Source organism: Octopus sinensis, linkage group LG24, assembly GCF_006345805.1.
Source record: "Octopus sinensis linkage group LG24, ASM634580v1, whole genome shotgun sequence".
NCBI lineage: Eukaryota > Metazoa > Mollusca > Cephalopoda > Octopoda > Octopodidae > Octopus > Octopus sinensis.
The window spans coordinates 14,877,318-14,892,466 of NC_043020.1; the positions used below are offsets into that span (position 1 = coordinate 14,877,318).

The 15,149-nt window shown below is 39.4% G+C and overlaps 1 protein-coding gene across 1 annotated transcript in view; it reads right to left on the reverse strand.

The window, feature by feature from the left end:
• Positions 1-11,877, reverse strand: part of LOC115224009 (phytanoyl-CoA dioxygenase domain-containing protein 1 homolog) — a 47,004-nt gene extending 35,127 nt beyond the window's left edge. Inside the window, exons 1-2 of the mRNA XM_029794795.2 lie at positions 11,683-11,877; positions 2,344-2,411 (exon numbers count right to left, since the gene is read on the reverse strand). Of these exons, the coding sequence (XP_029650655.1) occupies positions 2,344-2,367 (24 nt within the window). The 5' untranslated portion in view covers positions 2,368-2,411; positions 11,683-11,877. The remainder of the gene's footprint in view (positions 1-2,343; positions 2,412-11,682) is intronic.
• Positions 11,878-15,149: the final 3,272 nt, after the last annotated feature.

Consider the following 15,149-nt stretch of genomic DNA (forward strand, 5'->3'; position numbering starts at 1 on the left):
GATGAGGAATTATCTACAAATTTTCTGTTATAGTTTTGTAAAATTTTCCCTTTGTTGTGTTTTTATTAAATTTTTGAAGTATATATATATATATATATATATATATATCAGTATATATATATATATATATCATCATCGTTTAACGTCCGTTTTCCGTGCTAGCACGGGTTGGACGGTTTGACTGGGGTCCGGGAAGCCAGGGGCTGCACCAGGCTCCAATCTGATCTGGCAGTGTTTCTACAGCTGGATGCCCTTCCTAACGCCAACCACTCCGCGAGTGTAGTGGGTGCTTTTTACGTGCCAGGGGAGTCTGGCACGATCGGTTGGTGCTTTTAACGTGCCACCGGCACACATATATATATATATATATCAGTATATATATATATATATATCATCATCGTTTAACGTCCGTTTTCCGTGCTAGCACGGGTTGGACGGTTTGACTGGGGTCCGGGAAGCCAGGGGCTGCACCAGGCTCCAATCTGATCTGGCAGTGTTTCTACAGCTGGATGCCCTTCCTAACGCCAACCACTCCGCGAGTGTAGTGGGTGCTTTTTACGTGCCAGGGGAGTCTGGCACGATCGGTTGGTGCTTTTAACGTGCCACCGGCACACATATATATATATATATTGGTAAAAACGGTAAGATAGCAAAAGAAAGAAAGAGACCTCAATATTATGTAAATAGAGGAAATTTATCTATAAAATAATATGTTACAATTATTCAATAGTCAAGATAAAACTCAGAGTTTTATCTTGACTATTGAATAATTGTAACATATTATTTTATATATATATATATATATATATATATCTTTCCTGAGCGCCTATTAATAATAATACTGTAATTGTTCCACGTGTTGTTGTTTTTTCTGTTTTCCCGTTTGGATTAAAATTATATATATATATATATATACATACATACACACACATTTACACACACAGAGGTACATATACATGTATACATGCATATATGTACCCACATATACACAGTTTCAACCTCCCCCACCCCTCTGTTTCTTATATTTCTAATGGAATATACTCTGTTTGTTTTCAAAACCAATATTTTACTTAAAGAAGTCGTCATATCTAAGATAATGTTCATACCAAATAAAAAGTATGATAGGATGATAAACTCCCTCCCATAAAACAAAAAAACATTCGTTTATGAATTTTTAAGAGATCGATTGTCACAGGCCATAACGTTTCTGAATGGGGAGGCGTGAAATTTTATTGTCTATGGGTTTGCTACAAGAGAAACTGCTAAATTTCTAAACAGGTTTTAATTTATCCTTCTTTAGTTTTTATAAAATTGATTTTTAAGATGAAAAATAAAATGATTTCGTTTCATCCCGTATGTTGTAAAAAGAACTGATATACTTTAATTCCATTACATCGCCACAGAATTCTAAATATATATAAAGGAAAAAATCACGTTAATTTTTAATTTTATTATAAATTTTTTTTTTTAAATAACCATGTCTTGAGAAAATTCTTACAGCTTCAATGTATAAAATTTCATTATAAACATGAAAGCAACTGAAAAATGTACAAAAAAAAATCCAAAAGAAAGATTTAGGACAGTTTTTAAATTAAAAGTTTTGAGAAATAACTGAAGGTATATATTTGATACGATTAAGTAAATAGAATACTGATAGCCAAATGATGATTTCAGAAATTAATTTCAAGTAAAGGTAAAAAAGGCCACATATTTTAGTTAATGTCTGGAGAACAGAATGAATAACACAAAGAGGGATGGATTGAATACTGTTGAATTCTTTTCTAATACACCGTAGGAAAGAATATTATTAGTGTTACAATATTATCATTTCTCTTTATAAGTTAACAAAACTAAAAACTAAATTGAAGGATCCAAGGAATCTGCATGGAATCAGTGGCGGTAATTTGGAGGGAAAATTACATGTAACCCCCACGCCCCAACACATTATTGATATCATGTTGTTTACTTAAAGATGGTGTAATATTTGTTACTGTTGTGGGGTTAAATTAATCGACTAGTCCCCTCCCCACGAATTTCAGGCCTTGTGCCTGGCAGAAATATTAGCACACTGGGCAAAATGCTTAGTAGTATTTTCGTTTGTCTTTACATTCTGAGTTCAAATTCTGCCAAGGTCGACTCTGCCTTTCATCCTTTCAGGGCCGATAAATTAAATACCAGTTGCGTACAGGGGTTGATCTAATTGACTGGCCCCCTCCCCAAAAATTTTCAGGTCTTGTGCCTAAGTAGAAAAGAATATTTGTTACTGTTGTAGTTTTTTTTTTGTTTTTTTTGTTTTTGCTCATAATTTGCCTTCTAAGAGCTAAATTAAATTCAATTAAATACCTTTTTAATTTGATCAGCATTCATGATGTGTTTATTACTGTTTCAGCACCAAAAATAACTGGAAAAACCTGCATGGAAGAAATTATTTTAAAGGTGACCTAAATGATGATAACTTATCACATTACAGGTTATCAAAGTTCAAATGAATAACAAGGGGTTGAAAAAACAAAGCAAAATCTACCCAGAAGTAATTCAACAATGAGGCCAAGAGTGTCTTATATCTGATTGATATATAAACAGTGAATTGTTCTGGCTCTCTGCATTATAAGTTCAAACCCCATCCAGGTCAACTTTGCTTTACATCATTTTCTTCATCATTTCATTTACTGTCTGTTTTCCATGCTCATATGGGACAGTTTGATAGGAGTTGGCAAGGCCAGGGGCCACACCATAATCTGCTTGGCACTGTTTCTATAGCTGGATGCCCTTCCTAATGCCAACCACTTTAAAGAGTTGATAAATAATTCTGCCAATTCAGTGTGATGGAATGAAAGAATTATTTGAACATAAGACAAAATGCCTTGTAGTGGCAGTTCTGGTCTTTTTGTGTTCTGTGCTTGAATTTTATGTCAGGATTCAAATTGTGCTTAGAACCATGTCATCACCTATTTTCACCATGGGAGAAGGTGTCATGATAGACAACGACAGACTGTGGCACCGGTATCTGTCTGCAAGTGCTATGGATACAGGGGCTATGAAGATGAAGCACTGTGAAAATTGAACTTGTGTACTCTTTTCTTCTCACTAATTAAACTTACTGGGGAAGGTCTCAAGATTTCATAAAACCCAAAAATATCCCCAACAACAACAACTACAAAATACCTTGTATTTAAGTTCTGAGTTAAAATTCAGTGGATTTTGACTTTGAAGGCGGATGTGATCCTTCTGTCCTCTTCTCAGTCTCTTTGTACAAAGCCCAATCTTTCTATCTCTATTTTAGCATATATGTCCACCATCAACTGTTTGGTTACTGAATTGAAGAAAGCAAGTCTGGCATTTTACCGGCCTCTCCTCTTCTGAGGATTGAATAGTGGAGCTGGCAAATTACTGCTCCAGCAGTTGCAATTCTAGCACCCATTTCAGCTTCCTGCTGCCAATCACTCATGAATATGGCTCTGAGATACTTGAACTTCTCCACTTGCCTCAGTGATGTTCCACTAACATGCAAAGTGCACTGAGTTTCTTCAGAAGACCAATGTATCAGTCTTTGGAACATTGATTCTTATCCCTGCCTTGCAGCACTTGGCAGTGAGTCCATTCAGTGCTTGCTGGAATGTCATCTGCAAATATCAGCTAACCCATCCTACACCCCCTGATAGTGATACCACTTCCATAACAGCCGCACATGTCAATCCAGTTCTTAAAAATTAATGACACTACATACATCATCATCATCATCATCATCGTTTAACGTCTGTTTTCCATGCTCACATGGCTTGGACGATTTGACTGAGGACTGGCAAACCAGATGGCTGCACCAGGCTCCAATCTGATTTGGCATAGTTTCTACAGCAGGATGCCCTTCCTAACACCAACCACTTTTCTAACTAGAAAGGGTATGGCCTGGTCAGCCTGTAATGATATGCATAAGATCTGGTCATCAAATCTAAGTAGAGACTTCAAACTTGAAATCTTCAAAGCCACAGTCAAACCAATTCTACTATATGGCTCAGAAACCTGGACGTTATCAAAGAAGCTTGAGAGGCGGTTGGATGGAACCTACACTTGCCTCCTTATGAGAGCTCAAAATCTCTCGTGGAAGCGCCATCCAACCAAAATGCAAATATATGGGAAACTACCACCTGTGTCATCTCTTGTGAAAGGTAGGAGAGTCCAGTTTGCTGGACATTGTTGTAGAGCTGAAAAAGAGGTAATTTTTACTCTTCTCCTCTGGAAGCCATCTACTTGCAATACCAGAGGGCGCACACTCTCCTACCCTGATGTAATCTCCAGGAATACAGGCATCCAGCAACAGGACCTCCATAATGCCATGATGGACCATGAAGTCTGGCGTAGCATGGTAAATTCCATTGTCTCAACCACGGTCGAACAATGATGATGATGATGAGTGGGTGCTTTTACGTGCCACCGGCACGAGGGCCAGTCAGGTGGTACTGGCAATGGCCACACTCAAATAGTGTTTTTTTACGTGCCACCTGCACAGGAACCAGTCCAGCAGCACTGGCAATGATTTATGGTGATAGCCAGTTGAGCATCTGTGGACATCAGTTTGTGGTTGGCTGTGCTAGACTAAAGAAGTTTAATTTTTACACCTAAAAGACATTTTTTAAACCAATGAACCCCTTTGATTCCTATTTTGCTCAGTTGGACTCTCATAACCATTCAATGTTTAAAAATATTTTTATATTTGGCATTCAGTCAATTAAAGTAGCAAGTCTATCAAAATTCCCAGCTGATCTGTCTGCAATTTCCGTAAAGAATTTTTATTTATTTACTATTGTTTTCATATCCTGTTGAAGCTGATATTTGCTCTGAAGTTGGTGAGAGAGGAGAAAAGTGAAACACACAACCATTATTTTTAATATACATGTACATACATAAATACGATCGTTACCAGCGTCGCCTTACTGGCACATGAAAAAACATTCAAGCGAGGTCGTTGCCAGTGCCACTGACTGGCTCCTGTGCAGGTGGCATGTAAAAAACACCATCTGAGCGTGGTCATTGCCAGTACCACTCGACTGGCCCTCATGCCAGTGGCACGTAAAAGCACCCACTACACTCTCGGAGTGGTTGGCGTTAGGAAGGGCATCCATCAGTAGAAACTCTGCAAGATCAAGACTGGAGCCTGGTGCAGCATCTGGTTCGCCAGTCCCCAGTCAAATTGTCCAACCCATTAAACGATGATGATGATGATATACATTTTTTTGTATGTATGTATTTATGTACATATATATGAAAGATGAGTGTACGTGTGTATGTGTGTGAAAGAGAGTTCAGCTTTATGCATTTGTATTCAGGTTCTCACACACACTCACACCCATTATCTTTCCTGTGGCTATAGGCGCAGGAGTGGCTGTGTGGTAAGTAGCTTGCTAACCAACCACATGGTTCCGGGTTCAGTCTTACTGCGTGGCATCTTGGGCAAGTGTCTTCTACTATAGCCCAGGGCCGACCAATGCCTTGTGAGTGGATTTGGTAGACGGAAACTGAAAGAAGCCCGTCGTATATATATATATATGTGTGTGTGTGTGTGTGTGTGTATGTGTTTGTCCCCCAGTATTGCTTGACAACCGATGCTGGTGTGTTTACATCTCCGTCACTTAGCGGTTCGGCAAAAGAGACCGATAGAATAAGTACTGGGCTTACAAAGAATAAGTCCCGGGGTTGATTTGCTCGACTAAAGGCAGTGCTCCAGCATGGCTGCAGTCAAATGACTGAAACAAGTAAAAAAGAAAATATATATATATATATATATAATACATACATACAAAAAAAGATGTATGTATATGTATTTATGTATGTGTATATGAAAGATAATGTGTGCATGTGTGTGAATAAATGTGTGAGGGAGTGTGTTTCACTATTCAACTCCTGGGCTTGAAAATCAATGGGTGTGTGTGTGTGCTGGCATGTGTTTCACTTTTGATTTCTCTCACCGACTTCAAGTAAATGTCGGCTTCAACAAGGTATACTCTCTCTTTACTCTTTTACTTGTTTCAGTCATTTGACTGTGGCCATGCTGGAGCACCGCCTTTAGTCGAGCAACTCAACCCCGGGACTTATTCTTTGTAAGCCCAGTACTTATTCTATCGGTCTCTTTTGCCGAACCGCTAAGTTACGGGGACATAAACACACCAGCATCGGTTGTCAAGCAATGCTAGGGGGACAAACACAGACACACAAACATATACACACACATATATATATACATATATACGACAGGCTTCTTTCAGTTTCCGTCTACCAAATCCACTCACAAGGCATTGGTCGGCCCGAGGCTATAGCAGAAGACACTTGCCCAAGATGCCACACAGTGGGACTGAACCCGGAACCATGTGGTTGGTAAGCAAGCTACTTATCACACAGCCACTCCTGCGCCTGTAAACAAAAGTAAATAAATAAAAATTCTTCACGAAAATTGCCAAAGAAATTAGCTGGGAATTTTGATAGACTTGCTACTTTAATCGAAAGAACGCCTTATATTTCTGGTCTTTTATTCTTTTACTTGTTTCAGTCATTTGACTGTGGCCATGCTGGAGCACCACACTGAAGTGTTTTAGTCGATCAAATCGACCCCAGGACTTATTGTGTGTGTTTTTGCGTCAGATTGATAGAATAAGTACTAGGCTTTAAAGCCTAGTACTTATTCTATCAGTCTCTTTTGCTGAACCACTAGGTTACAGGGATGTAAACACATGAACACCGGTTGTCAAGCAGTGATGGGGTGAGGGTAGACAAACTGACACAAAAACACACACACATATAGATATATATTCTTCTTCTTTTATTCTTTTACCTGTTTCAGTCATTTGACTGCGGCCATGCTAGAGCACCACCTTTAGTCGAGCAAATCGACCCCGGGACTTATTCTTTGTAAGCCCAGTACTTATTCTGTTGGTCTCTTTTGCCGAACCACTAAGTGACAGGGACGTAAACACACCTGCATCGGTTGTCAAGCAATGCTAGGGGGACAAACACAGACACACATACGAGGGGCATTCAATAAGTAATGCCCCTGACCCACTTCCCATAGCATTAGAGCAACGAAACTTGGCACAGTTATTAGTCTTTTTCTACATAGGAACCACCCAGAGTTACGCCTTTCTCCTATCGTTTGATGCAGCTCTGGAGACCGTTTTTGTAGAAGACCCCAGGTTGGTCCTCCAACCACGACGTGACTTCAGAAATCAAGGCTACATTATCTGGGAAACGCTTTCCTTTCAAAAACAACTTCATGACTCGGAAGGGGTGAAAATCAGAGGGTGCAAGGTCAGGAGAGTAGGGGGGATGGGAGAGGAGTTCATAGCCGCACACCTGTGCTTCTGATCAGGCGACACGCAAGTTGTGGACCGGAGCATTGTCCTGCAGGAGGAGGATGCCTTTACTGATCTTGCCCCGCCTCTTGATTTTGATAGCTTCTCTTAATTTCCTCAAAAATGAAGCATAATAGACTCCTGTAATTGTGGTACCCTTTGCCAGGAAATCTGTTATCACTACTCCGTCCTGATCCCAGAAGACTGTGAGCATGACCTTGCCAGCGGTGGGCTGCACCCTTGCCTTCTTTGGAGGAGGTGAGTCACGGTGCTTCCACTGCATTGACTGGGCTTTGGTCTCTGGATTATAGTGATGGACCCAAGTTTCATCCTGTGTAATCAGTCTTTTGAAAAATTTTGACTCATCTTCTTGGCACATCTCCAAATTCATCCTCGAGCACTCAACGCGTTCTTGCTTCTGGAAAGGTGTGAGCAACCTGGGAATCCATCTGGCAGACACCTTTTGCATATGCAAATGGTCATGAATGATAGTTTCCACAGACCCGGTACTAATCTTGACCTCATGGGCTATTTGGCGAATACTTATGCGTCGATCTTCCAAAATGGCAGCCTTAACTAGACGGACAGATGCCTCATCAATGGCAGAAGTGGGGCGACCAGATCTGGGAGCCTGTTTCCACAGAGTTCCGACCATGTTTGAATTCACGATGCCAGTGTTTTACAAGGTCATATGATGGGGCATCATCACCATAAGTTACTTTCATTTCATCAAAAGTCTCCCATGGTGTGCATCCTTTCAAATACAAAAACCGGATCACTGCTCGACACTCAACAGGCTCCATTTCACACTTGACTCAGTTCAAACACCTGTAAATCAGAAACCACAATTAGTTCAGAGCTGTAATTTGCCACTTAATCTATAGAGACATAAATAATTGCACATGCAAAATTTCAGCTAGATCAAACAACTGCAAGTGGGTCAGGGGCATTACTTATTGAACATCCCTCGTACATATATATATATATATATATATATACATATATACAACAGGCTTCTTTCAGTTTCTGTCTACCAAATCCACTCACAAGGCATTGGTCAGCCCGAGGCTATAGCAGAAGACACTTTCCCAAGATACCACACAGTGGGACTGAACCCGGAACCATGTGATTGGTAAGCAAGCTACTTACCACACAGCCACTCTGCGCCTATATGTAATGGTATGTTATTCGTTGAAGTCGAGGGTCACCAATCGTAACAGTTTGATATTATGATATATGTTGGAGTTGGCAGTTAACAATTGTAACGCTAAATTAGGTGGTTTTAGCCAGTTGTAATCCATGAGTAATAATTATTCGGAAGTTGGCAACTGTTTCAGGTGTTGCTGTTGCAGGTGTGCACGATGGAAGAAGAACAGTGATCGAAGTTGTAAAGAAATGCTCTGCTTTGATAAGGCAGGTGTGGTATAAGTGGTATAATTGAAGAGCATGCGAGGTTAAGAAAGTTCATTTCGGCCTGTATGTGTGTACACGTCCTTATTGTAACAGTAAACCATAGATAGTGATAGTGTGATGTTGTAAGAGAAAAGAAATTGAGCTAGTGAAAGTTATAAAGTCTCATAGTTGGCTGATTGTAACCTTCTTGGATCTTTTCCTTTTGAACGGCACTTTGTAACATAATTTCTAGGAAACTAAAAAGTTTTAAACTTTGTATACTGGTAGAATGTGTTTATAAAACATCATTTTCTCTTGGCTTTATTGAGAAAATTTTATATGTTGTAACATATTTCGTCTTTAATTTCGAGCATTTCGGCAATTTTAACCAATCGCTAACCTCCATTTAGGTAAATAACATTCTGTGCATAATGAATATGTCCCTCCTTTAAGAAACAGATTGAGTTTATTTACATTTGTGAAGAAAAAAAGATACCTTTCCCCCACCCCTAACTAAACCTAACTCTAACCCTAAATCTAAAATAGATTAAAATGCAATAGATCGATACTAGGGCCATATAATTATGGGTGACATTTTCATTTGACACCGCTAGAAAAAAATCCCATTTTCCGTAGCGGTGTCGTATGAAATTGTCACCCATAATTATAACCCTAGTATCGATCTATTGCATTTCAATCTATTTTAGATTTAGGGTTAAGGTTAGGGGTGGGGGAAGGGTATCTTTTTTCTTCACAAATGTAAATAAACTCAATCTGTTTCTTAAAGGAGGGGCATATTCATTACGCACAGAATGTTATTTACCTAAATGGAGGTCAGCGATTGGTTAAAATTGCCGAAATGCTCGAAGTTAAAGACGAAATATGTTACAACATATAGAATTTTCTCAATAAAGCCACGAAAAAATGATGTTTTAATAACACATTCTACTAGTATACGAAGTTTAAAAGTGTTTAGTTAACTGGAAATTGTGTTGAAAAGTGCCGTTCAAAAGGAAAAGATCCCTTCTTTCTCCCTCTACCCGTTTGTCTTTTGTGGCCATGACTTTGGTCCCCTCCGCCAAAATTGCTGACCTGCCAATATTTGAAACCAATATTTCAGCATGTTAACATAATACGACTTACAAATTCATTAATCAATCTGTTTCTTGTCCAGCGCAAGGGTCGGTCCTCTGTAACAGAACATATTGACCATTTCAGGAGATGACAAGATAATGGAATCACCAAAAAGCTGCAATGGAATTGTGTCAGTCACCTATTGGCAGAAGTTCGACGAAGCTGTCTGATATTTCATAATAGACTGTGCTACGAAAAGTAAATATAACAATTTTATGCATTGTTTATTTTATGACCAAACTGGCTCTTCCATGACGTAATTATTTTTAGTTTCATCACATGCTCTCAGATCAAGGGACTCGACAAACTCCGAAATAGAAAACTAGTCGTTTGCTTTCGTTGGTTAAAGTCTCTCTCTCTCTCTCTCTCTTTCGCGTTTTATTTACATTTAGAACAATATCGTCTCTGATTTAACGGACATATAATACAAAAAAGGCAGCGAGCTGGCAGAAACGTTAGCACGCCGGACGAAATGCGCAGCCGTATTTCGTCTGCTACATTCTGGGTTCAAATTCCGCTGTAGTCGACTTTGCCTTTCATCCTTTCGAGGTCGATAAATTAAGTACCAGTTAGGCACTGGGGTCGATGTAATCGACTTAATACCTATGTCTGTCCTTGTTTGTCCCCTCTGTGTTTAGCCCCTTGTGGGTAATAAAGAAATACGTATTTCGTCTGCTACATTCTGGGTTCAAATTCCGCCGAGGTCGACTTTGCCTTTCATCCTTTCGAGGTCGATAAATTAAGTACCAGTTACGCACTGGGGTCGATGTAGTCGACTTAATTCGTTTGTCTGTCCTTGTTTGTCCCCTCTATGTTTAGCCCCATATGGGTAATAAAGAAACACATATAATCAAATACGTTTTCTTCGCAGTACTTAGACTTACATAATACAATACCAATATTTTTCCATTTCTAATACGAAAGCGTATGATTAGAAGGATTTTAGTTGCTATTTCTAAAAGGGGGAACGATCACTACAGGCTTCTTCGTTTGCTCGTGTTTACTTACTGTTGTTTTAACACCAGGTCAAACCTGTCTGAACAGAGCTTTGATCAAGGGTATTTTAGTCGTGACACTCCTGTCTTTTTCTAGGACTACATTATAACGAAGAAATGTTTACAAGTGGCTTCTGATAAAACGAGGACAACAGCTGTTGTAGGCTGATTGCAAGAGAAAAGGTCTTATGCGCGCACGTGTATGAGAGGGAAGAGGGAGAGACAGAGCACACAAAGAGAGAATAAACGAAACGTGGATGTTGAAATTGAAATTTCTGCTTTTTTACCAGTTATTGGGTGAAACATCCATAATATAAAGAATATTGGCGATCTTTCGTCTCTAGTAGACCTTTCCGTCGATTTCCGTAAAAAAAAATTTGTTTTTTACATATGGGCTTGCGGGAACTTTTGAAGTAATATACATACATATACACATACACCGAGTAAAAAATTTCAGTTATCTCTTTCTTTCACACATTACTCTGTCTCTTCACACACACTAACAGAAGCACTTCACTTACACAACATACTGTGTGTCTCCTACACCCCATCAAACACACACACACACATGTACATCAATGCTTCCCCTGGACGGTAACTTCAAAAGAACTTCCCTCGTCATACAATCGCTTTCCCTTAGTCTCTTTCGCTCTCGTTACTTCAAAAGTTCCCGCAAGCCCATATGTAAAAAGAAAATTTTTTTTACGGAAATTGACGGAAACGTGCTACTACAAACGAAAGATCGCCGATAATTTTACGATATTTAAGCGAGGAAAGAAAAAAACAGTATATTTTTTTTAGATAAGAATAACGAATCTTACATAAAATCAATTGTTGTTGTTGCCATCAGGTACGCAAAACCGGAAACCAAAAGTTAAAACAGAGGAAACGGAACTGAAAACGAAACTATTGAGAGAGAGAGAGAGAGAATTTTTTTTTAAACCCTGGGGTCGAGTACTGGTTCTGTCAAGCTGGAAGGGAGTGATTCGGGATCTTTTCGGTTTAAACGGCAGTTTTTTCTAGCGGTGTCATATGAAATTGTCACCTAGAATTATGACCCTAGTATCGATCTATTACATTTCAATCTGTTTTAGGGTTAGGGTTAGTTAGGGGTGGAGGAAGGGTATCTTTTTTCTTCACAAATGTAAATAAACCCAATCTGCTTTTTAAACGAGGGACATATTCTTTATGCACAGGATGTTTTTTTACCTCAATAGACGTCAGTGATTGGTTGAAATTGCAGAAATTGAAGAAAAAAAAACTACAAATATCTTACAAACTATAGAATTTTCTCAATAAAGCCAAGAGAAAAAGATGTTTTATAAACACATTCTACCAGTATACGAAATTTAAAATTTTTTAGTTACCTAGAAATTATGTTAAAAACTGCCGTTCAAACCGAAAAGATCCGTGATTCGCTTCCTTACTCACAGTATATCGGACATAGGCTGTGTGCTGTTAACCAGCTGGAAAAGACGTTTTTCTGGGGTTAAAATGTAACATAATCCTTTATAGAACTGCCATGTAGTGTTTAAAAAATGTTACTGTCTAGTATTGTTGCTACTTAAATCGTTAAGAGATTTTAGAACTTGCTGTTTTGTTCGTTTATCATGCAAACTTTAAGTTTTAGAAATAAATTGGCAGTGAATATCTTATTGTTGGAATTACTGGTGTTATTAATTTGGCGGAATTCTGGTTTATTACTTCTTTATTTTTTGGAAGTGTCAGAAAATTTTTGCGAATTCATACTATTAGACAAAAACAGAGAAAAAAATTTTTCTTAATTCCCTCCTCTACCCATAAATCCTAAAATTTCCACGCTTTCTCAAAGTTTAGACTGTGGCCGTGCTGGGGCACCGCCTTGAAGGATTTCTAGTTGATGAACCATCTCCAGTACCTATTTTTGAGCCAGGTATTTTTTCTATTGGTCTCTTTTGCCGCACTGCTAAGTTGTGGGGTAGGTACGTAAACATATCGCCAGCGGTTGTTGAGTGGTGGTGGTGGTGGTGGTGGTGGGGGACAAACACAGACACACATACATATGTATTCGATGGGCTTCTTTCAGTTTCCGTTTACCAAATCCACTCTCAAAGCTTTGGTCTGCCTGAGGCTGTAGTGGAAAGTACTTGCCTTAGGTGCCATGCAGTAGCACTGAACCCAGAACTCTGGGGTTAGGAAGTCAGCTTCTAACCACACAGCCATTGATTACATCAACCCCAGTCTTTCACTGGTACTCAATTTATTGGCCCCCAAAAGGATGAAAGGCAAAGTCGACTTCAGTAGAACTTGAACCCTGAATGTAAAGATGGGCGCAGGAGTGGCTGTGTGGTAAGTAGCTTGCTAACCAACCACATGGTTCCGGGTTCAGTCCCACTGCGTGGCACCTTGGGCAAGTGTCTTCTGCTATAGCCCCGGGCCAACCAATGCCTTGTGAGTGGATTTGGTAGGCAGAAACTGAAAGAAGCCTGTCGTATATATATATATATGTATGTGTGTATTTGTGTGTCTGTGTTTGTCCCCCTAGCATTGCTTGACAACCGATGCTGGTGTGTTTACGTCCCCGTCACTTAGCAGTTCGGCAAAAAGAAACCGATAGTATAAGTACTGGGCTTACAAAGAATAAGTCCCGGGGTCGATTTGCTCGACTAAAGGCGGTGCTCCAGCATGGCCGCAGTCAAATGACTGAAACAAGTAAAAGATAAAGATAAAGATAAAATGGAAGAAATGCTGCTAAGCATTTTGACTGGTTTGCTAATGATTTTGCCAGCTCACCGCTTTAAGATTCCCTATAATGGATTCTCAACCATTTTTTATCTATGGACCCCTTTGATTATTATTTTATTCTGGTCCCCACATATATTTCTTTACTACCCACAAGGGGCTAAATACAGAGAGGACAAACAAGGACAGACAAACGGACTAAGTCGATTATATCGACCCCAGTGCGTAACTGGTACTTAATTTATCGACCCCGAAAGGTTGAAAGGCAAAGTCGACCTCGGCGGAATTTGAACTCAGAATGTAACGGCAGACGAAATACGGCTACGCATTTCGCCCAGCATGCTAACATTTCTGCCAGCTTGCCGCCTTGACCCCACATAGCCATTCAATATTTAAAAACTAGTTTTAGAGAAACGTTTTTCAAAATTCCTATTTTGTTTTTCACACATTAACTTGTGTAGGTTGAACTATGTAAAATGTTAGAGAAAGAACCCTAGCTGTTTCGTGCAATACTCACCACTACATACATCTAAAACAAAATTTTTTCATGCGCCCTTAAAAATAGCATTGGGGATCCTCAATTTTCTGTTTTGTTGCATAGACCCTCAAAAATGTTATATGGACCCTGGTTGAGAAACACATACTCTATTATAACACTGTTTACTGTAGAATATCAACTGATGGCTTGAAATATATATGAAATAGGTTGGAGCTTTCTCATCTCACATTGAATCAAACTTCCTATCTCCTTGATGGATATGAAGATATTTGAGCTCTTCGGTTTCATTGTATCTATACATTCTGCAACCACCTAGCATTCCACATAGTTTTGAAATATCTTCTCTACATCCTCTGCTGTCTTCACAGGAATTGTTGAGGGAGGAGGCAGCCAGAGTGCTGAAGGTGTGGGTGTTGTGATGAAGTTCCACACAATGATTCTGCAGTTTTTATATGGAAAAAAAAACAATATAGGCGCAGGAGTGGCTGTGTGGTTAGTAGCTTGCTTACCAACCACACAGTACCTGGTTCAGTCCCACTGCGTGGCACCTTGGGCAAGTGTCTTCTACTATAGCCTCGGGCCGACCAATGCCTTGTGAGTGGATTTGGTAGACAGAAACTGAAAGAAGCCCGTCATATATATATATATATATATATATATGTATATGTGTGTGTTTGTGTGTCTGTGTTTGTCTCCCCAACATCGCTTGGCAACCGATGCTGGTGTGTTTACATCCCCGTAACTTAGCAGTTGGGCAAAAGAGACTGATAGGATAAGTACTTGGCTTACAAAGAATAAGTCCTGGGGTCGATTTGCTCGACTAAAAGGCGGTGCTCCAGCATGGCCGCAGTCAAATGACTGAAACAAGTAAAAGAGAAAAGAGAAATATACCATCAGGATGTTTCCTGCCAGTCTTTGATACGTTGCTAGATTGGATAAAATGGAATTTATGTTAAGTGTAGAGAGAGTTCTTTTGCTAAGGTTTTTGACCTGAGAATTCTGAGGACTGACTACACTGGAATTGAACAGCTCAATCCATTTACTCTTGGGAATTGACTCAGAGACAAG